The sequence below is a fragment of the Saimiri boliviensis genome, chromosome 3, assembly GCF_048565385.1.
Source record: "Saimiri boliviensis isolate mSaiBol1 chromosome 3, mSaiBol1.pri, whole genome shotgun sequence".
Lineage (NCBI taxonomy): Eukaryota > Metazoa > Chordata > Mammalia > Primates > Cebidae > Saimiri > Saimiri boliviensis.
Genome location: NC_133451.1, coordinates 39545162 through 39566031, shown reverse-complemented (window position 1 = coordinate 39566031; position 20870 = coordinate 39545162). Strand labels below are relative to the sequence as shown.

Below are 20870 nucleotides of genomic sequence, written 5' to 3'. Positions count from 1 at the left end.
TGATACTCATCACAACATTTTTTAAATAGCAAAAAATAATTATGACTTAATTTCTAGCGGTAGAGGATTTGTTAATGCAATCAGATGACTGAAGATAATGAAGGAAATACGGGTGCATACGTGTAGCACCTTGTAGTTGTGGGAGGAGAGTAGTGTAAACCGACATGATTGACCAAGCCACGGAGTGACTTCCTGTCCTCTCCATCTGTCTTCCAGTGTTTTGCTGTGCGTTCTCTGGGATGGGTAGAGATGGCAGAAGACGACCTTGCCCCCGGTAAAAGTAGTGTTGCGGTCAACAACTGCATCCGACAGCTTTCCTACTGTAAAAATGACATCCGAGACACGGTTGGGATTTGGGGAGAGGTAAGTGGCATGTAGGACGGTGTGTGGCAGGCTGTTTACATTCTCCTGTGTTTCAGGAAGCCCTACAGCTCAGTGACACACGGCACTGAGGGGCTCCAAGGTGTTCATCAGGTGCCTTTTCCCATGAAGGCAGGAAGTGTAGGCATGGTGCCCCCGTGTGACTAATCCCTTAGCACTGCCAGATCCCAGTGAGGACTGGGGCCCGGGGCAAGAGTGTTACTTAGCAGCTACATGACACAGATCCACGGGTGAGCTTTAGGGGCTCAGAACTCTCCTGCACATGCCTGCAAAATGGGATGTGCCAGTCTATAAGAGCAGGTTTACAGACTGGAAGAGGAAGGACCCATATTCTCAAAGGGGAAGGCGACTTCCACACATAACACACAAAAATGTTGATGCCTCTGCCCTAAAAGTGGACAAATTATCCTTTTATAACACTCTACTTACAGTCTGAAGAATCGACACTATATACGACTTGTGGAATTGATATTTATGTATTTCTCCCTTTCAACAAAGTGATTGCATTTTGAAATGCTGGTTGAGATAATTTCAGAAAGGAAAGAAATACATACAGATACCAAATGTGTGTAAAACTCACATTTGGAACGTCTTGGAATAGTGCTTGCTACATGAGTAGATGCTCTCTGCTTCTAGTGAACAGAGCGTGGTAGAAAAGTTTGCGTCTTGGTTGAGCTGATTGGAACTCCACTCACATTTTCTCCCAGCAGCATGTCCCTATGGGAGGTAGGTTTCCAAGCCTTTCCGTGGTGGAGTTTGTCTGCTTTGAAGTGGAGCTGAGTCACTGCACACCCAAGCTGACTTTAGATTCCAGGCATAAGGGAGAGCTGGAAAAATTTTCTTCCATCCAAGAAAAGCCATTTACCCTCCTCTTTCGTTTGACTTTACTGTCCTCTCTCACTGCATTATCTCCCATCCAAATACCCAGGCCTAGCCGAGTGCAGTGGCTCACCCTTATAATTCCAGCACTTTGGGAGGCCAAGGCAGGTGGATCACCTGAGGTCAGGAGTTTGAGACCAGCCTGGCCAACATGGTGAAACCCCATCTCTACTAAAAATACAAAAATTAGCCAGGTATGGTGGTACGCACCTGTAGTCCCAGCTACTGCGGAGGCTGAGGCAGGAAAATCGGCAGAGGTTGCAGTGAGCTGCGATCCTGCCACTGCACTCCAGCCTGGGCAACAAGAGCAAGACTCCATCTCAAAAACCAACAACAACAAAAAATCCAGGCCTATGTTCCCACCAAATTTTCCACCTGTCTTCCCTCTCTCCTTCAGTCAAAAATACTGTTCCTTCTTGGCTAGGATATAGAAGGAAGGTGGTTGTTATTTATACTAACATGTGAATGACTGACATTTGGAGGAGCCATAGGTCTAAGGCAGCACGCGCTAGGCTTTGTGAATCTGTTTTACCACAACAGTCTGTACAAGTTGTGCTTTCTGCCAGTGCTTTCATCTGTAAATGGCATAGCTGCTCTTTGGGGCAGATTTGAGACCAAGCTGGATCTCAGCTGTAGACACAGGCCACAGCTTAAACATAGGCTGACAGAGGCACTGGGATACCTGTCTCTGCTACCCTGAGCATCAGAACTGTATTTCATTCTGAGAATGTTTGGTGGGAAACTAAAACATCATTCCCAAAATCTATGCCACAAAGCAATTTATCTGTTTCACTTTGAGATTTGAAGACCTACCAAGAAGCCTCACTGTTCTACCGAGCCAGGTCTTCCAATGTCAATGCCATATCATCTAGACGACCTTTAGGAGAGAGAGTCTTTCAGCTTGCAACAGATGTTTAATGATGTCTTAAAATTATGCCTGGGATGGCTAGGCGTGGTGGCTCATGCCTGTAATCCCAGCACTTTGGGAGGCCAAGGCAGGCGGATCAGGGGGCTAAAGATCGCAACCGTCCTGTCTAACACAGTGAAACCCTGTCTCTACTAAGAATACAAAAAATTAGCCAGATGTGGTGGCATGTACCTGTAATCCCAGCTACTCGGAAGGCTAAGGCAGGAGAATTGCTTGAACCCAGAAGGCAGAGGTTGCAGTGAGCCAAGATCATGCCACTGCATTCCAGCCTGGGTGACAGAGCGAGACTCCATCTAAAACAAACAAAAAAATTATGCCTGGGAGATTACAGGGGGAATCCAGTTGAATAGTGTAGTGCTTCTGCCTGCAAAGAAGCCAACACAGGCGGGGAGATGAGACAGCAGAGTCTAAGACCCCGAAGAGCAGTCCAGGAGTGGAGAAACCTGGTGTTCCCCTGTGCTGGTATCATAGCAGCACCTACGGGTCCTGTGTCAGACCTTGAGCAAATGACTTAACTTTCAGCCTCAGTTTCCCCAACTGCCAATTGGCGATAGTAACAATCCAAGCCCTCAGAGGGCAATTTTGAGAGTTCATGAGCCAGTGCACCTTAAGCACGTAGCCTAACGTCGTCGTTTAAACATTAGCTATTGTTAGTGCTGAGAAATGTCACAAAGCTGTGCCTGCTGTCTGCTGGGCAGATCACACAGCTAGGAAATGGTGTCTAAACCAAGAGGAAGCAGATATGTTGTAGGTCTGGGAAGGCCGTCGAGGGGATGTTTGTTAGGACCTGGCCAGAAGAATGGGAAGAGAGAGGTTCTAAGAGTTTGATGGGCATGGAATTAGTAATAGACTAAATTCTCCAGGGAACCCACCATTAGCCTTTTGTTAAAAAAATTCGGAAGTGTGAATAATTAGATTTAAGAGCAGCCCAGAGGACACATTTCGGAGGACTCGGAGAGGGAGAGAGAAATTGGGTATGTGAGGGGAATGTGAAAGATACCAATATCCTTGTCCAGAAGGGAAGTTTCTTAGGCAGACGAATTACAGACCCGATCGTGGCTTCCTTTGATGGTTGACGTGACGTTCCTAGATGGCCACGTACACAGGATTCGGCTTTTGAGCCTGCACGAGGAAAACAGCACGTGTTCTCATTGTGTCCCAGGGGAAGGACATGTACCTGATCCTGGAGAACGACACGCTCAGCCTGGTGGACCCCATGGACCGCAGCGTGCTGCACTCGCAGCCCATCGTCAGCATCCGCGTGTGGGGCGTGGGCCGCGACAACGGCCGGTGAGTGCCTGGGTGGGGCAGTCCGGGTCACCTCACCTGTTGCCCTTTTCTAGCTGAACACCAAAGCATGGTCTCGCGGCATGTCACCGAATACGAAACTAATGTAGCCTCTGTATAGAAATGTAAAAAATGAAAGCGTGTCTCTACTTCCCTGCCTTTTAAAGCCTTCAAGCTGCTTCCCTTCTTGGTTTCTGTATCTCAAATCTCTTGTCAACTCTGATCCTGATCCTGCTTTCTAGTTCTGCACGTGCCTCCTCCTGACCCTCCTCATTCAACCAGGTTTCCAACCCAGTCCATCTGAAGCCCTTTCCCCCTCCTCTCTGCAGTCTTTTTAAAATTAATTCTATTTCATTCCATTGAGTCTTGGCCATTTCGGAAGCCCTCCCACTGCTGTTTTCTTCATCAGGGGCTTACTTGAAGGGGGATGTGGTACAGCCTTTCATCATGAGCCTCAGGTCATTAAATCATGATTATCAGGAATTTCCGGGGTTTGGGATTGGCTAAATTTTTTTAACACTTGTAACGTCTGGTCATATCAAAATTCCATTTGATGTGTATTTTTCTGAAATGCTACTGAAAACGTGTTATTTGTAAGAAACGCATCTTTGATGTATTAAACGAATTTTCTGTCCTTCAGGATGATTGGAAACAAGGAGTTGTGATTTTCAAGTGTGTATTTTAACTAATAAAGAAGCAGTTATCACAGGCTTTATGCTCTGAGACCATTGTTAAGTGATTGGTCACTTAAATGCAGTTAATTCTTAAATTATAGTCAATCTTTGGCAATTCCCAAGGTACGAGAGCATCTCCTAGCATTTAGGGATGAGCTGTAGGATGATAGCTCATTATTGTTTTGTTGAAAATAGACAAGAGCATTGTAAAAGAGAATAAAAATCCCAGACAACCTAGAGGTGGCTTTCCTGAGCTTAATGGTTCCACTTCTGAACATTCTACTTTTTTATTACATGATGTGATCCTCTCTAATGGGGTTGCAGTCTACCTTGGCTTATCATAGCCATTGTCAACCAACGCTGGGCATTAGTGCATTTGATTCAGTTCCAAGTCCTAAATCAGAATGGAAGGATTATGGCAAGTATTCCTCAGTAAGAATAAGCATGTGTGCTGGAACCAGACGTGAGAAATGGTCTGCGAAAGAGAGAGCTGAAACATCTTCTCACTGCCGATTGGATAAACCTTTCTGGGAGCACAGTCGCATCGTTGAGCTTTTGTGATGGAGTGATAAATGATGACAACTGGGCCAGGTGCTTTGGGAGAATGGGTGGATGGATTATGTGCGCACACCTGTCACTCACTCGCTTGCCAGAGCACTGGAGAGATGCATTGACATGAACTGGTTAATTTTACAGGGAAGCTCTCTGGTAATATTTGGTCATTGTTAAAAACATTTCGCTTTGGTGGAAGGCTGTGGTGTAAGATGCTTGAGCTTTTCCTGGTTCCTTTCCTCCAAGTTTGTTTTTAAGGCAGGAACTAGGGCTTGGAGCTCATTACACATGTGTACAAGTAAATGAGCTTTTTCTTAAGGTCAGATTGTCAGTGGATTGTATTGATAAGGTTTTCAGGTCATGCTAACTCTTTTTAAATGAGGCCAAATGCTACCTGTCTAGAAGGAAACAAATGATTCAAACTCCAGTTGACAAAATTATTCAAGTTCTCTAAGCCTCAGTTCTCTCATCTGTGAAGTGAGGATCATAGTAAGGACCACAACACGTATGTATATGTGCACGTGTGTGTCTACTGTAATCGGTTCAGTGATGGGGATGTGGCAGATGCTTCGTGAATGTTAGCCCTTGATTTTTAAACATTCGCTAGCAGACACAGCTAATGACATGGCTTCCTTTTAAAGACAGTGGGGGTCGGAGAGGAGTCAGACCTCAGGAAGACGTGAAGTACGTTTGATCATGTGGATCTAGAGAATGAGAGGCTGTTCCAGACCCTGATGAGTTCAGTTGTTCTACAAAGCAAGAGCTTCCCGCTCCCACACCCTGATGAAATCAGTGTGAATTAGGTTACATTGCCTTGGTTATGTTTTTGAAACATGGGCTGTATTACTCAGGTTTTTAGATCACTTCTTATTCTCACCCAGTGTTAGCAGGTGAATGTAATTTAGAAATACGCTCAGGGTTCCACATAGGCCAGCAGGACCTCAGCAAGATCATGGGGTCGTGGGTGCCTTCAGCTGGATCGGCATGGAAACGGTAAATTTTAAAAGTGTGTTTGCCAGTGAAAGGCTCTATTTCTCCCCATTGGTCCCCTGAGTTTCCATCCCCTGGAAGAAGGGGCCTTTGTACTGCTTTTTTCACTTTCCTTTGCTTTTGATTCTTTTTTTTTTTTTTTCCTTAACAGCAATTTACAAGAGCAAATTCAATTTGTAATGCTGCAAAGGAAAGGGGTTTTCACTTTGCATGAATAAAACATAAAAGTGTTTCATTTTGCTTGCGAAAAATGAGCCCATTTCACATTCTCTTTTTTAACTTTCCTTGCTGAGAAAGTGGAATCTCTTAGGGGATTTCTTGATGTGGTTAAAATGAATAAGAGAAGTATGTATTATACCAGACATGAAGGGCGCAAAATCTTGCTGCAAACCCAGAATGCTTCCTTGAGCCACGTCATTTCAGAAATTATCAAAGTATTTTGGATGTCGCATTTTCTTAAGGCTTTCAAGTAGTTTTGATTTGCTTTGCAGAAATTCCATAGGGAATGGGTTTACTTTGCATGAGGAGGTGATGGGCTATGGCACCCCCGCTGAGCCCCAGGGTTGAGTTGGAGAGATCTCTTATGAATAGCACGAGGAGTTGAGTCACATCAGACACTGGTCTTCTGTGGGGTTTTGGTTGTTGCTTGTCTTCTTGAGAGCCATGTCTGTCTTTATTACGGTGTTTCTTGGGGCCCATTTGCTTTACTGCCTGGCAAAGTGGGGGCTGCTTCCTTTTTCTTGGCCACAGCAGACTTGTATTCCTTTTGATCAGTGAGATAAATGTCACGGCCCCTAGAGATGGAGGCTGGAGCAAGGGGTTTTGTGAGCTTTGTCTTTCTAATCCAGTGCAGTCCCAGGAGCACCAGGTTGGCCTGCTTTGCTATGCAGGTGAGGTGCAAAGGAGGGCGTATGCAGGTGTGTGTGCTCTGGGCCTTAGAGCTGGCGTTTCTGCCCTTGGCGACTGAGGCCAATGATCGGAATGCCCCCTCTTGTCTTGTCTCTGTGGGTCTGCCAGGCTACTGTCCCAAGGGTGTGTTGGGAGGGATTTCCCTACCCATTTTCAGGGACCTGTGCTAACTTCTGGCCTCAGTGTTCCTCTCATTCACTCAGACCCCGGCAAGTGCCTTCCTCCTTATTCTTTTGAGGAAGTACCAAAAGCAAGCAAACATCAGTTCTTTTTTATTTTTCGAGATGGAGTTTTGCTCTTGTTGCCCAGGCTGGAGTGCAGTAGTGCAATCTCAGTTCACTGCAACTCTGCCTCCCAGCTTCAAGTGATTCTCCTGCCTCAGCCTCCTGAATAGCTGAGACTATAGGCACCTGCCACCACACTGGCTAATTTTTTGTATTTTTAGTAGAGGCAGGGTTTCACCGTGTTGGCCAGGCTGGTCTCGAACTCATGACCTCAGGTGATCTACGTGCTTCAGCCTCCCAAAGTGCTGGGATTACAGGTGTGAGCCACCGCACCCAGCCCAGACATAATTTCTGAACACAGGGAACTTGGAACAGGGAATCCCCTTTTGCCTTGTGGTTGATCCAGGCTCATCTTCTGGGTAGGGGCACGGAGATCCTGTGTACTTGCCAATAAGCCCTAGAGTCTGCCAATTTCATCCATTTCCCACAAGAAAGGAAAATGGATATTGACAGAGGGCTTCAGACCCCATAAATGGGATTTTCCTGAGAGGCTTCTCTATCAGTATACCATGAGGATTCATCAGGTAAGATGTCATGTGTTTTCCCTTGAGAAAAACCAAAAGATTCTACAGTCACCTGGTAAACAGAGTTAAACGAAAGTACACTGGGCCCTCTCAGAGGTTTTCCTATGCTGAGATGCACTAGGACTCTGCAAGAAAGTGTTTCCCAGGCTTGGCTGGAACCCCTTCCTCGGTGGAAACACAATCATATGGAACACACTTCAGGAAATACTGCTCTGGTTAGTAAACTCATTCATTTAAATTAGTGGCAACACTAAACTGCTGTTTTTTTATTATTCAGAAAAAATTAGAATTACTTTTAATAAATAACTATTATAAGTGGAGACCCCATTGGGCCTGCTCTAATGAAGATAAAATTTCTTCATAATGAATAGCAACTCTCCCATCCAAACTCAAAGAATGGACTTAGAGGCACGAAGAACAGCAAAGTGAGCCTTTTTAATAACGGTGTTGCAAAATCAGGTGTCTAGTGGGCAAGCACACCCAGGATAGTCACAGCAGGTAATTTATCTCCTGGCACCAGTCCCTGCCCCAGTTCCTCACTGGCTGAGTACTGTGGGATTACAGTCTTCCTGGACATTGCCTGCGTTTCATTATCCCCCTTATAAGGTTATACTCCATCCCCTTCCCCTGTTAAGTTTTGATTTCCCAATAACGAAACTTTCTTCCCTTTAATGGGCTGACCCCTCCTCTACATTCTGTTCACTTCTTGTGACTTTCTAGGTGCATGAGCCATGTGGTTTGTTACATTTGCAGGCTGGATGCCAGAACTTAGATTCATCATGCCTTAAAAATGAACCATTTAAAATGTTTCCTCACACAACCTTCGACAGCCATGATGTGTGCAACTGCTTTTTAAACAGTGCTTTCTTACTCAGGTTATGCTGACCTTGTGATGCTGCCTATGCTCACAGACTATATACTCAAACTTCTCCTCCTAGAAGCTATTTCATACCTCTCTTTTCTGGTTTTGATGAATAGCTTTTAATAAAATCTTTCTGTGTCATAGATTATTTACAAATTTCCAAATAAGGTTATCTTGGACTTGATTCTTTTGTCTGATTATGACCTCAGAAACTTTTGTCTAAAGAATATGGTCTCCATTGTACCAAATTTTTTTTTCATATTCTAAGATATTCTCAGCTGATTTTCTCCACTGAGACCCTGGCTCAAGTTGTTTTATTTATTTTTGTTTTTAGAGACAAGGTCTTGCTCTGTTGCCCAGGCTGGAGGGCAGTGGCGTGATCATCACTCACTGCAGCTTCCAAATTCTTGGGCTCAAGTGATCCTCCTGCCTCAGCCTCCTGAGTAGCTGGGTCTACAGGTGTTTTATTATTATTATTATTATTATTATTATTTATTTATTTATTTATTTTGTTTTGTAGATACAGGGGTCTCACTTTGTTGCCCAGGCTGGTCTGGAACTCCTGGCTTCAAGCAGTCCTTCCACTTTGGCCTCCCAAAGTGCTGGGAGAGCAGGCATGAGCCCCTGTGCCTGGCTAGGTTGTTTTAGAAAAGGCTTTCGCCACATCTACTTTATGTTCTGGTTTTCATGCCAGTGTTGTTTTACTGCTTTGTTTTGACTTCTTTTGAAAACACTGCTTAATTTTTGGGAGGAGTTCAGGGATCCTGAGGAACACTGGGATTAATTATTTAGAATATGCCAAACTTGGACTCATAGGTTTTTAGATTTAAAGTTTAGTAGTCAGTGTCTTTCAGTCTCTTTATTTCAGAGGTTAGGAAACTGTAGACAGAAGAGTGTGATTACCTTAGATAACCTGCGTAGTTTGCGGCAGAGCAAAAAACACACCCCAGGTATTTTGGCCAGCCCAAATGGGAAGCTACTCTATTAATCTTGACAAGCGATGGTGCATGGTCTAAATGTCCCGGGGTTGCAGGAGAGGAGAGGCTGGGTCAGATGCGTCCTAAATACTGTGCTAGAGAGCAGCAGGACACAGAAGTCTAAGGCGTGGCCCCAGTCCTTACAGCCTGGCTTCTTCATTGAGGAGATAAGACTACATGAATGAATGGAAAGCAGAGGTGGACAAACCATGTTTCTGAGGCCTGTTTTGGTGTGGTCCATGAGCTGAGAATGGTTTTCACATTTTCAAAGCATTGTTTAAGGAAGAGAATGGAGGACCCAGGTATGGGAACTCAGCACAGCCCAGCTCTTCACAGAAAGAACATTTGAGTAATAACATATTCAGAATGGAATGAGGCAATCTTTGAAGTTGCTGTGTATAGAAAGTCATTGTGAACAGAGTCAATGTTTTTGGCAGTCGGCTATTTCCTTTCCTAGCTGTGTCTTCCACTAGCAGCATTTGGAGTTACCTGAAAGCACTGCCCAGCCCTGCTACTGTTCCTTAGAGCTAAGCCTAAGTGAGTTTATTTTTCCTTTTTTCAGATGGAGTTTCACTCTTGTTGCCCAGGCTGGAGTGCAGTGGCATGATCTCGGCTCTCTGCTGCGTCCACCTCCCAGGTTCAAGCGATTCTCCTGCCTCAGCCTCCCGAGTAGCTTGGATTATAGGCACACGCCACCATGCTCGGCTAATTTTTGTATTTTTAGTAGAGACAGGGTTTTACCATGTTGGTCAGGCTGGTCTTGAACTCCTGACCTCAGGTGGTCCACCCTTCTTGGCCTCCCAAAGTGCCTGGGCTTACAGGTGTGAGCCACTGCACCTGGTTTTTTTTTCTGGAAAAAAAAAAAAAAAGAAAAAGGATGAGTTCTTGCTCTGTTACTCAGGCTAGAGTGCAGTGATGTGATCATAGCTCACTGCAGCCTTAAACTCCTTGGGCTCAGGTGATCCTCCCACCTCGGCCTTGTGTGTATTATGATGGGCATAGGCCAGGCTGCTGCCACAAGTACTCTGCAGTCCACTGACTTCAGTGCCAGAGGTTAGTTCTCATGCCGTAGCCGCAGTTGGCACCTCTGCCTGGCAGAACAGCTCTGTGTCAGGGGCTCAGGCTCCTGTCAGGGGCTCAGGCTCTGCCATCCCTCAATTGCCATCCTGGCCAGGCTAAGTGACTTGTCTCCAAACTGAAGACACCTGGAACTTGGGTACCTCATGTATACTCACGTTCCACTCACACCCCACTGGCCACACTCAGCTTGCAGCCAGGACCCTGGGAACTAGAGTCTAGTTGCACAGATATTCACCAAGTTAAAACTAAACCAGCAAAAAAGAGGTTTAACAGCCAATATTCTGACAAAGTGTGAAAACCAATCACCTCAAGTTTCTCACCCCCACGGCCTGTTACTTCCTGTACCGGTGTCATTAAGCAGCTGTCCCTCCGCTCCAATCCCACACTTCCTTGCTCGGCTTTGTGATGCTGGGGCTGAGACTCTGCAAACCACGCCCCTGCTTCTCTCATCTGCTCCCTGTTAGACTCTGATGACGGAGCAGCACTGGCAGGAGAATGGCCAGGTGGAGGAGGAGGAAAGAACTGGCTCCTTCCTTTGCTTCCTGTTTCTCTGAGCACCATCCTAGAAACACATCTTTATGCCAGTTGCATCGGTTCCTAATCCAGTTTGCAGTTTTTCCAACTTCACAGAAAACTGGCTTCATCGCATGCCTTCTGCAGAGATTCCATCACAACCAGCCGGCGAGCCCTCTTTTTCAGTGTGGGTCTTGGCCCTGGGGTCCCTCCTTCAAGCCTAGGGCACCACCAGCAGCCAACAATGCTTCTTCCTCTGCAGTCACAGGTTTTGCTCCAAGAGGCTGCTCTGTGTAGCGTGTGTGTTTTAATGATGGCAACCTCTCTCCTCTGTTCCCTCAACCCTGCAGGTCAGAGCCCGCGCTCTTGCAGATGCAACCGCCTTGGTGGCTTTCTCAGGATCCCCTTTTGCCATTGTAGTGACGAGCTAAAATTCTTCATGTGCTGATCTCCATTCAAATGACTGGTGTGGTTTCTGTCTCCTGGCTGGTCCTGCCGGTCCCCTTCCTGATTGACCTTTAAGATTGAATTAGCACTGACTAAAGGAGACAGCCACTCACACAGTGCAGAGGGTCTGTCCACCATATGGAGGGCAGTCAGAAAGCTTTTCTGAGCAAGCCAGTGTGGCTCTTCTTTCTGTTTAGCTACACAACACTGCAGGTGACATCACAGCCCTTGTGCCAAGAAGACTTCCTTTCTAAATTGGTAGAAATTGTCCACGATAAAGGGCAGTGTTTTAAGTGACAATGAGTTAGAAATAATGGGTCTTGGCTGGGCACAGTGGCTCACACCTGTAATCCTAGCACTTTGGGAGGCAGAAGCAGGTGGATCACTTGCAGGAGTTTGAGACCAGCCCGACATGGTGAAACCCATCTCTACTAAAAATACAAAAATGAGCTAGGTATGTAGTGCACACCTGCGATCCCCTAAGGCTTAGGAGGATTGAGGGAGGAAAATCGCCTGAACATGGGAGGCAGAGGTTGCAGTGAGCCAAGATTGGACCACTGCACTCCAGCCTGAGTGACAGAGCGAGACTCTGTATCAAAAAAAAAAAAAAAAAAAAAAAAAAAAACAAGAAAAGAAAAGAAAGGAGTAATGGATCTCTTGTTTTTGAGCGAATCTGAAAGTTCTCTGTTTTTCTTGGTCATTGTTTCTTTTCCTAGGAGTGATTAGGTGGGGTCTCAGTGTAGAAGAAGTAGAGTTTCCTGATGACATCTAGTAGGGGATTCTTTGAGCCAGACAGTAATGAAAGATTGATGGAATTCCAAGATCTGCTGATGAAAGTTTAATCTATTTATGTGCTGTCTTGCCTCAGGGAGAAGAGTCTTCGGGGAGAAGCAATAATTCTCTCCCTAAACTACAGTATTGTCTTGACCTCTAGAGTTAATTTCTTTTTAATGCAGCTCCATGATAAGCAGAGGCATCAGGATTTACCTGACCATTTTGCTGACTTACACTGTGGTTCTATTTTATCTATTTAAAAGTGGCTTCCCTGCCTTCCATTAATCATGATGGGATGCTTGTGATACTTTCAGCGCAGAATGACCTTTAAGAAAAGACATTGTAAGTGATTTTCCAAGAACAGTTTCCCTTAGAGGAAAGTGGGAGGGCATTTTCAGACAGATCGTTCATGGTGGTACTGTCCCTGTTCATGAATATACGAAGATGACAGTTTCTCCTGAGAAATATGTCATCCATTTTGGTAACCCCAGTTCATTGCATAGATCAGGATTTCTTGTGAGCATGTTTCAGCAGCAGCCAATGAAGTGTCGGGGCTTGAGGCTGTTGTGTCAAGAGAGAGCAGAAAAGTCTGATGGTGATCCCCAAACAGCTGCCATCTTGCCCTTCCCCTGAGTCCTGAGCCAGACAAAGGATGGGCCTTTCTGCATGCAGTGAGAGGGAGATTAATCACATTTGATGCTCTGTGTCCATCCTCAAAGGACCGTGATCTTCTTCGAATACTTGGTGCATTGCAGGAAAAGAAGTCATTTGAGTAGAGAAATAGCCTAACAACCCACGTAAATGTGGATGAGTGACTTTGAGAACAGAGAAAGCCGTAACCATTATAACCCGGAACTTATGCAGATGTTCAATACATGGTTAAGTGCTCGAAGAATGGCTAAAAGCCTCGTATTGTTGCAAAGGAATGTGCAGTCACCACTTTTCCTACCTGAGTTGTCACCTGGAACCATGTCACTCAAATGTCATCCTCCTGAGATTTTTGGTTTCCTGGGGAGTCCAGTGACTTTGAACGTAAAGCGGCACAGCTCGTCACTGGGGAAGAAGAATTTGAGAACATCAGCTTGAAAGTTTGAACTCAAGGAGTCTCACTGTGTATAATTATGTCAAGTTTTTTGGGGGGTTTTGGTGTTTTAAATTTTTTATTTAATTTTTTTTTTTTTTTTTAGATGGAGTCGCACTCTGTTATCCAGGCTGGAGTGCAGTGGCGTGATCTGGGCTCACTGCAGGCTCTGCCCCCCAGATTCAAGTGATTCTCCTGCCTCAGCCTCCAGAGTAGCTGGGATTACAGGCACGTGCCATCATGCCTAGCTAAATTTTTGTATTTTTAGTAGAGACAGGGTTTCACCATGTTAGCCAGGATGGTCTCGATCTCCTGACCTCGTGATCTGCCCACCTTAGCCTCCCAAAGTGCTGGGATTACAGGCTGAGACACTGTGCCTGGCCTATGTCAAGTTTTTGAGAGCTAGAGAAGATCAAGAGAAGGAATACTGGAGTAGGAATCTCACGATTTGCAGTGTAATTGTGATTCTTCCCTTGCACTGATGTTAGGGCACTCCGTGTCCCACTCTTCATCTGCAGTGGAGATCATCATTGAGGTAGCGGAAATATGGAGGTGTTTTCATGCAAGGGTCATAAGTGCCATTGTTCCCAGTAGCACTCTTTTTATTAATACAGTAATAGTTCCTTGAAAGACAGTCCTGGGTCAGCTGGGCACGGTGGCTCACGCCTGTGATTCTACCACTTTGGGAGGTGGAGGCGGTCAGATCACCTGAGGTCAGGAGTTCGAGACCAGCCTGGCCAACATGGCAAAACCTTGTCTCTCCTAAAAATATAAAAGGGTGTGGTAGCACATGCCTGTAATCCTAGCTGTAGAGGCTGAGGCTGGAGAGTCACTTGAACCCAGGAGGCAGAGGTGGCAGTGAGCCGAGATTGTGCCATTGCACTCCAGACTGGGTGACAGAGTGAGACTTCGTCTCAAAAAAAAAAAGAAAGAAAAAATACTGTCCTGGGTCAACCATAACATAGTACTGAAAATAAGGAGAAATTTGACATGAGACCTCAGTATTATTGTCTTTTACTTTTAATGTCTAGAAATTATCTCTGGTTCTTAGTGACTAACAAGTTGGTGACTCTTCATAGAGTTCTCTGGAGCTATTCAATGCTGTCCTTCAAAGGCTAAAATTGTTGTTTAGCGCCCCCCAAAATGGCTTTGTATTTTTCTAACATCAGAATTGGTGTTTAAGTATCAGAGCTGTAAACTTAAGCCTTGGAGTGGATTGTGTTTGATGGAGTTATTTTTTAATAGAGAAAAATGAGAATGTATGAAAATTATACTGTCATGGATTTTCAGCCAGTCTTGGGCCCTTGGGTGGATTGAAAAAGTCTCGGTGGCTCGGGTGCCAAGGCTTCCTGCTGCTGTCGTACGTGAGTCCACATGAGGCTGCCCCAGTTTCCCTCTGGGACCCACGTTCTGGTCTCCTCCTGCTCACTGGCTTCTCCCTTTAGATAAGAAGACAGTAGAGCTCTGTTCCCTGAAGTCCCCTGGAGCAGCGTACACTTTGGGTCAGGCACTGTGTCCCATGTTTCTTTGTTACCACTTCAGCTGGGAATCCTGTTCTTCTAGGCTATTCTCCAAAGAGTGGCCTAGGGACGTGCTTGTTTGAAAAGAGAAGACAAGAAAGAAAATCAAAGACAAGAATTAGGAAATTGATCCCAGAGTCCTCAAGCAAGAACCCAGTTTCCAAGAGTAAAAATGTCTTGGGAGCAGAATCATGCAGGCGTGGTCATGGCAGCCAGAGGACGGAGACACTGAATCAGATGTGGAGCCAAAGAAAAAGAGAGCCAGAGAGCTGACTTAAAATGAAAGAATTAACCTCTCTAAACTCAGGAAGTATCATTGAGGCTATAAATAAAAGAACACAGAGAGAGTGACAGACGGGCTCTGACACCATTCACTTATCTAGAGGAGTGTGATGGGGGAGGGGAGAGTCAGAAGAATAAAACCCAGAAAATGTTCTCATTCAGTCAGAGATTTTACACCAGAAATACGCCAGAGAGGAAGAAACATTTGAAAGTCTTGAGGTGGGAGAGGATGAAGTAGTGGGGAGATGGCAGGGACACAGGACGAGAAGATCCAGGCGGGGGTATGGCAGGGACACGGTGGATTAAGATGGACGCTGACATGGCAAACAGGCAGGCGACGTGATGGGGAGGACAGAGCCAAGCAGATGCAGGCACCTTTCTCTCTGCAGGCAATGCACTTGAGAAGCTTCTAATTGCGTCTCTTTTTGGGGGGAGGGGGGTGTTTGAAAAGGAGTTTCATTCTGTTGCCCAGGCTGGATTGCAGTGGCAAGATCTTGGCTCACTACAACCTCCACTTCCCAGGTTCGAGCGATTCTCATGCCTCAGCCTCCTGAGTAGCTGGGATTACAGACATGCGCTACCACACTGGCAAATTTTTGTATTTTTAATAGAGGCGAGGTTTTGCCACATTGGCCGGGCTGGTCTCGAACTCCTGGCCTCAAGTGATCTGCCTGTCTCGGCCTTCCAAAGTGCTGGGATAACAAGCATGAGCCACTGCCCCGGCCTGATTGCCTGATTGCTTCTCTAATGCCCAGTCACCTACCCTGTCTTGCCAAGTCTGCCCCTTTAGGAAAATGTTCCAGCTGCATTTCCAAGGGCTACTTTTTCTCCGCACAGAGCACCCTGCCTCCCTGGAGAGCCATTTTCAGGCAGGGCTCACGAGCCCCATGCCCTGTACCCTGAGCGGCCCTGCCCAGCGTGTGGCAGGTCATGATAGAGTTAAGAGTCACTTTGGCCCTGGACGGTACTTAAAGATGCATCATGACTCCTGCGTCTCTGATCCCTAAATCCTTCCTGCCTCCTCCTGAAAAGAGAGCTGCTGAGCATAAATTTGTTGGAGACAACGACAGAAAACCCTAAGTCTCAGTCTTCAACTCAGCAGAATCAAATGTGACTGTGTGGTCCTAAAACCAGGTCTCTCCCAGCAGGTGAACTAAACAGGGCACAGCAGGATGTTTGCAGGAATTTTATATATAGCACCAATTAAGGCATTAATGTAATTTTTCAAAGAGTTCACCCTTCTTTGATTACCAAATCTGTGAAATAGAGATTTAGTTCAAATTGAAAGTGTCTGATCCCCTCTGACCCTGGCCCTCAGCACCCCACCCCCACATGACCTGCCTTTATACAGAACTAGAATGAGGATGGGAACAAAGATGAGAGGGGACAAGTCATTCCTAAGTCCATAAGTAGCATCTGAGCTCCAAAGAATTCAGCTGTCTTTTGAGAGAAGCCATGAGGTTATAAATAGTGGGTATGGCCCAAACTTGGCTAACCTAGGTGAGGCCACTGTTGCTGTCAGATGGGTAACAGCTGCCTGCTGGGATGCCAAGACGAATCTGTGATACTTTATGTGGCCAAGACAGAGATTATTATCTTGAAACATCCACATTCCTGACACTATTTTCAAAGCTGTTCTTTCTGTTCATTCTCCTGTGTTCTCCACACATTCACGCCTTTCGACATGTGCTCATCCAGTGGACTTACGCTGAGACACTGTGGTTGGTGGCTCTGCCATCTAGTCAGCCACACAGGTCAGCAGTATGGGAGCCCCCGACCCTGCTCCTGCGGGTCCTCCTCACCCACAGTGGCAGTCAGCCCTAAGGAGTTTGCCTGCTTAATACCTAGGCCAGAGTTAAAAACAGGTTGTCGGCTAGGCGCAGTGGCTCACACCTGTGATTCTAGCACTTTGAGGGGGCTGAGGCAGACAGATTGCCTGGGGTCAGAAGTTTTAGACCAGTCTGGGCAACATGGTGAAACCCCATCTCTACTAAAAATACAAAAAATTACCTAGGCATGGTGGCAGGCACCTGTAATCCCAGCTACTCGGGAGGCTGAGGCAGGAGAATCACTGAGATTGTGCCACTCACTCCAGGCTAGGCAACAAGAGTGAAACTCCGTCTCAAAAAAATTAAAAGAAAACAAAAAACAGGGTATCATATCGACAGTGGGTAATGATTCACATATCCGTCAGCAGGTAAATAGATAGAAAAAACTGTGATCTAGCCATACAACAGATATGCACACAGCAGTGAAAAGAAAGCAGCTATTGATATAGTCAGCCCCTTGGATCTGCAGATTTCCTACATCGACACATTCAACCAACTGCAGATGGGAAATATGTGGAAAAAAACAATACAACAATTAAAGTTTTTAAAAACAATACAGTATAATAACTAACTGTTTACATAGCATTTGCTTGTATTAGGTATTATAAGTAATCTAGAGATTAAAGTATACAGGAAGATGTGCATAGGTTATATGCAAATACTGCACCATTTTATACAAGAGGCTTGAGCATCCTTGGTGGTCCTGAAATCAATTCCCTGCAGACACCAAGGGACAACTGTATGTGTAACAACATGCTGAATCTCAAAATAACTGTGTGGAGTGAAAGAAGCCAGACCAGAAAAAAGGTAGCATGTGATTTCATTTATGTAAAATTCTATAAATGCAAGGTAAACTAATTTGTAGTGACAGAAGGCAGTTCACTGATTACCTGGGAAAGGACAGGGGCAGGGATTATAACAAGGCAGGAAGAATCTTTGAGAGTTATACATATACTCATTACGTTGATGGTGGCGATAGTTTCACAGGTAAATATATGTATGTCAAAACTTATCATATTGGATATTTTAAATATATATATATAGTTTATTGTGCATCAATTATGCCCAGTAAGTTTGCTTAAAATAAAATTTTAGGCCAGGCGCGGTGGCTCACGCCTGTAATCCCAGCGCTTTGGGAGGCTAAGGCGGGCAGATCATGATGTCAAGAGATCGAGACCGTCCTGGCCAACATGGCAAAACCCTGCTTCTACTAAAAATACAAAAATTAGCTGGGTGTGGTGGCACGTGCCTGTAGTCCCAGCTACTTGGGAGACTGAGGCAGGAGAATTGCTTGAACCCCGGAGGCAGAGGTTGCAGTGAGCCAAGATTGCTCCGCTGCACTACAGCATGGTGCCTGGTGACACAATGAGACTCTGTCCCAAAAATAAATAAATAAATAAATAAATAAATAAAATAAAAATTTTAAAATATGCAGTGAGTGCATGCCAAAGATTTATTTAACTCATAGCTGGTTACCAACGGTTCAAAGGAACCTAAGAAAGGCTGAGAATCTTCTAAACCTGATAACCAAGCCACCAGGAAGCAATTGTGCTTTCAAGAATTTGCAAAGATTTCAAAAAACCTTAAGCCAGGAAGAATCACACGCATACACAACTGCTGCCTAGACACATCATAATAAAATGATTGAAACCAAAGACATAACACAAATCATGGTTAATGTTCTACTGACAATGAAATCCTCACCCTTTGGGGTCATCTTTTTTTTTTTTCATAGCAGAAAGTTGCCAAAATTACTTGTAACATATTAATGTTCTGCAGATTAGCAGCTACTGTCACAGAATCTGAGCCCTAATCACTAGCAAAGTTAGACAAAAACACATTTCCCTAGAGCTGGGCTGTTCATTTCTGTGATGGCCTTGAGCACTTGAAATGTAGCTATTCGGAACTGAAATGTGCTGGAAAGTGTAAAATACATGCCAGAGTTCACAAACATGGTATTAAAAAGATGTAAAATGTCTCAGAACAATTTCATATTGATTACACATTGAAATTATAGTATTTTTTTTTTTTGAGACGGAGTTTCGCTCTTGTTACCCAGGCTGGAGTGCAATGGCGCGATCTCGGCTCACCGCAACCTCCACCTCCTGGGTTCAGGCAATTCTCCTGCCTCAGCCTCCTGAGTAGCTGGGATTACAGGCACGCGCCACCATGCCCAGCTACTTTTTTGTATTCTTAGTAGAGACGGGGTTTCACCATGTTGACCAGGATGGTCTTGATCTCTTGACCTTGTGATCCACCCGCCTCGGCCTCCCAAAGTGCTGGGATTACAGGCTTGAGCCACCGCACCCGGCCGAAATGATAGTATTTTTGACATTAGATTAAATAAAATACTAAAATTAATTTCACTTCCATTTTCCAATTGTTTAACGTGGCTGCTAGAACATTGTAAATTACTTAATGTGGCTTGCATTGTATTTCTGCTGGACAGCACTGCCCTAGTGAAGTAAGGATCCGTTAAGTATTTGCTCTGCTGTGACGTTGAAAGACACACTGTCCTCCTCTTGTCTCATTTCCAAGTGTTGGTTAATTTTTCTTAACTGCTTCTTATACCTGTTCCTCCACCCCTGATCTTTAACTCCCATCTGTCTCTATGTCCTCGACAATCTTCAACCAAGTGAGTTTTCTGATGGGTAAAAAAACATGACATGTTTCCTGCTGCTCAGGAGGAGCCAGAGCCTACTATGTGACATGTCAGGTCTCACCCCTGCCTGCCCCCACCCCAGGCAGCACAGCTGAGCCAAGCACTTACCCAGCTGCGCCCGACTGTGCCTTTACACGCTTAACTAACAGAAATGTCACACAACAGTTCTGACTTGCACTGTGTGCCCTGCCCTTTGATTTTTTTCTTTGCTACTCTTTTCTACTTGTTTAATTTTTAAAATGGTGTTTCTGACCACTGATGGGTCATAGTTTGAAAAACACTGATCCTGGTCAGATTTTCGAAAAAGTGTTTGAGCTGAGCACTCTACCAGCTTAGTAACTGGTGTTTAGAGAAAAAGAGATTCCACACTCACATAATTTTGGGAAACATTGTATGCAATGCCCTGCTCCCAGAGGAAGCCCCTAAAACACACAGCTGTTGAAGACTCTGAGCTGTCCTGCAGTCAACACTGGATGAGCAGAAGACACGTTATTGGCTTCCTTATCAGTGAACTTTCAGAGGGCCAGCACTGCTCAGACCTGCCAGGTCAGAAAACACTGATCTAGGGATTCTGAATGAGAACACTGTATCAGGACACACGATAGCAAAGCTGGATTTTCAGACTTTCATTTACTTAGCCCCCTGCCACCCCCACCTTCTGTGCCTTCTCTGAAAAGTGTTGTATTCCTATGAACAGCACTTCATTGCATTCAGTACAGTTGTAAGTGATGATCCTATGAAGGAAATCTATACTTCTTTGTTAATATCATCACTAAAAACGTCCTTTATATTGTTCAATTGCCTGTGGATAAAAAACTGAAATGCAGATCTCTTTTAGATTTCAGCATCTAGAAAAGATTTTATCTCAAAGGATTTGCATGTAAGAATTTGGTTAACAGGGGAAATTGTATAGTTTCCTTTTTGCTAGGAAGTTTCAAGATAAATCCTCAATTGTAGTAATTAAATCAGATAGAATCATATGACATTACTGTTTTTGTGGGTCAGAAATGGTTGAATGTGGTTCCAACTAATATTTAGCCTGGTTAATTTATAGAATTACTTCCTCTTTTTTGTATTTGGCTTTAAATTTTACTTTTCTAAATTTAGAACCTGTTAGAGTGTGTGCCTTTCATTGTAAGCCACTTAATTCTTATGGGAAGGAAATGGGATATAAATGTTGATAAATAAACAGAGTTCAATTGTAATGCCCCATTAACCAATAGAGTGTTTGAAATACAGATTTTTCTCTGACTTCTCTATTATTTAATAACTGGGAAATGCTATGCGTTCTAATACAGGAGTATTTTGAGGTTCCCCCGCCCCCGTAAAATCCCCAAGCAGCTAAAAGAACACAAAGTTAAAAATTTATCTCTACAGCCAATTAATATTTATTGACTTACCCAAATGACACTGTGGCCTTCTCCGTTAATCAGAG

The 20870-nt window shown here is 44.8% G+C and overlaps 1 protein-coding gene across 13 annotated transcripts in view; it reads left to right on the top strand.

Moving 5' to 3' along the window:
- Window positions 1–20870, top strand: part of APBB2 (amyloid beta precursor protein binding family B member 2) — a 410561-nt gene that overhangs the window by 315922 nt on the left and 73769 nt on the right. For all 13 annotated transcript variants that reach the window (XM_074396049.1, XM_074396050.1, XM_074396052.1 and 10 more), the window contains 2 exons: window positions 217–363; window positions 3351–3478. In XM_074396049.1, coding sequence (XP_074252150.1) covers window positions 217–363; window positions 3351–3478 — 275 coding nt within the window. The remainder of the gene's footprint in view (window positions 1–216; window positions 364–3350; window positions 3479–20870) is intronic.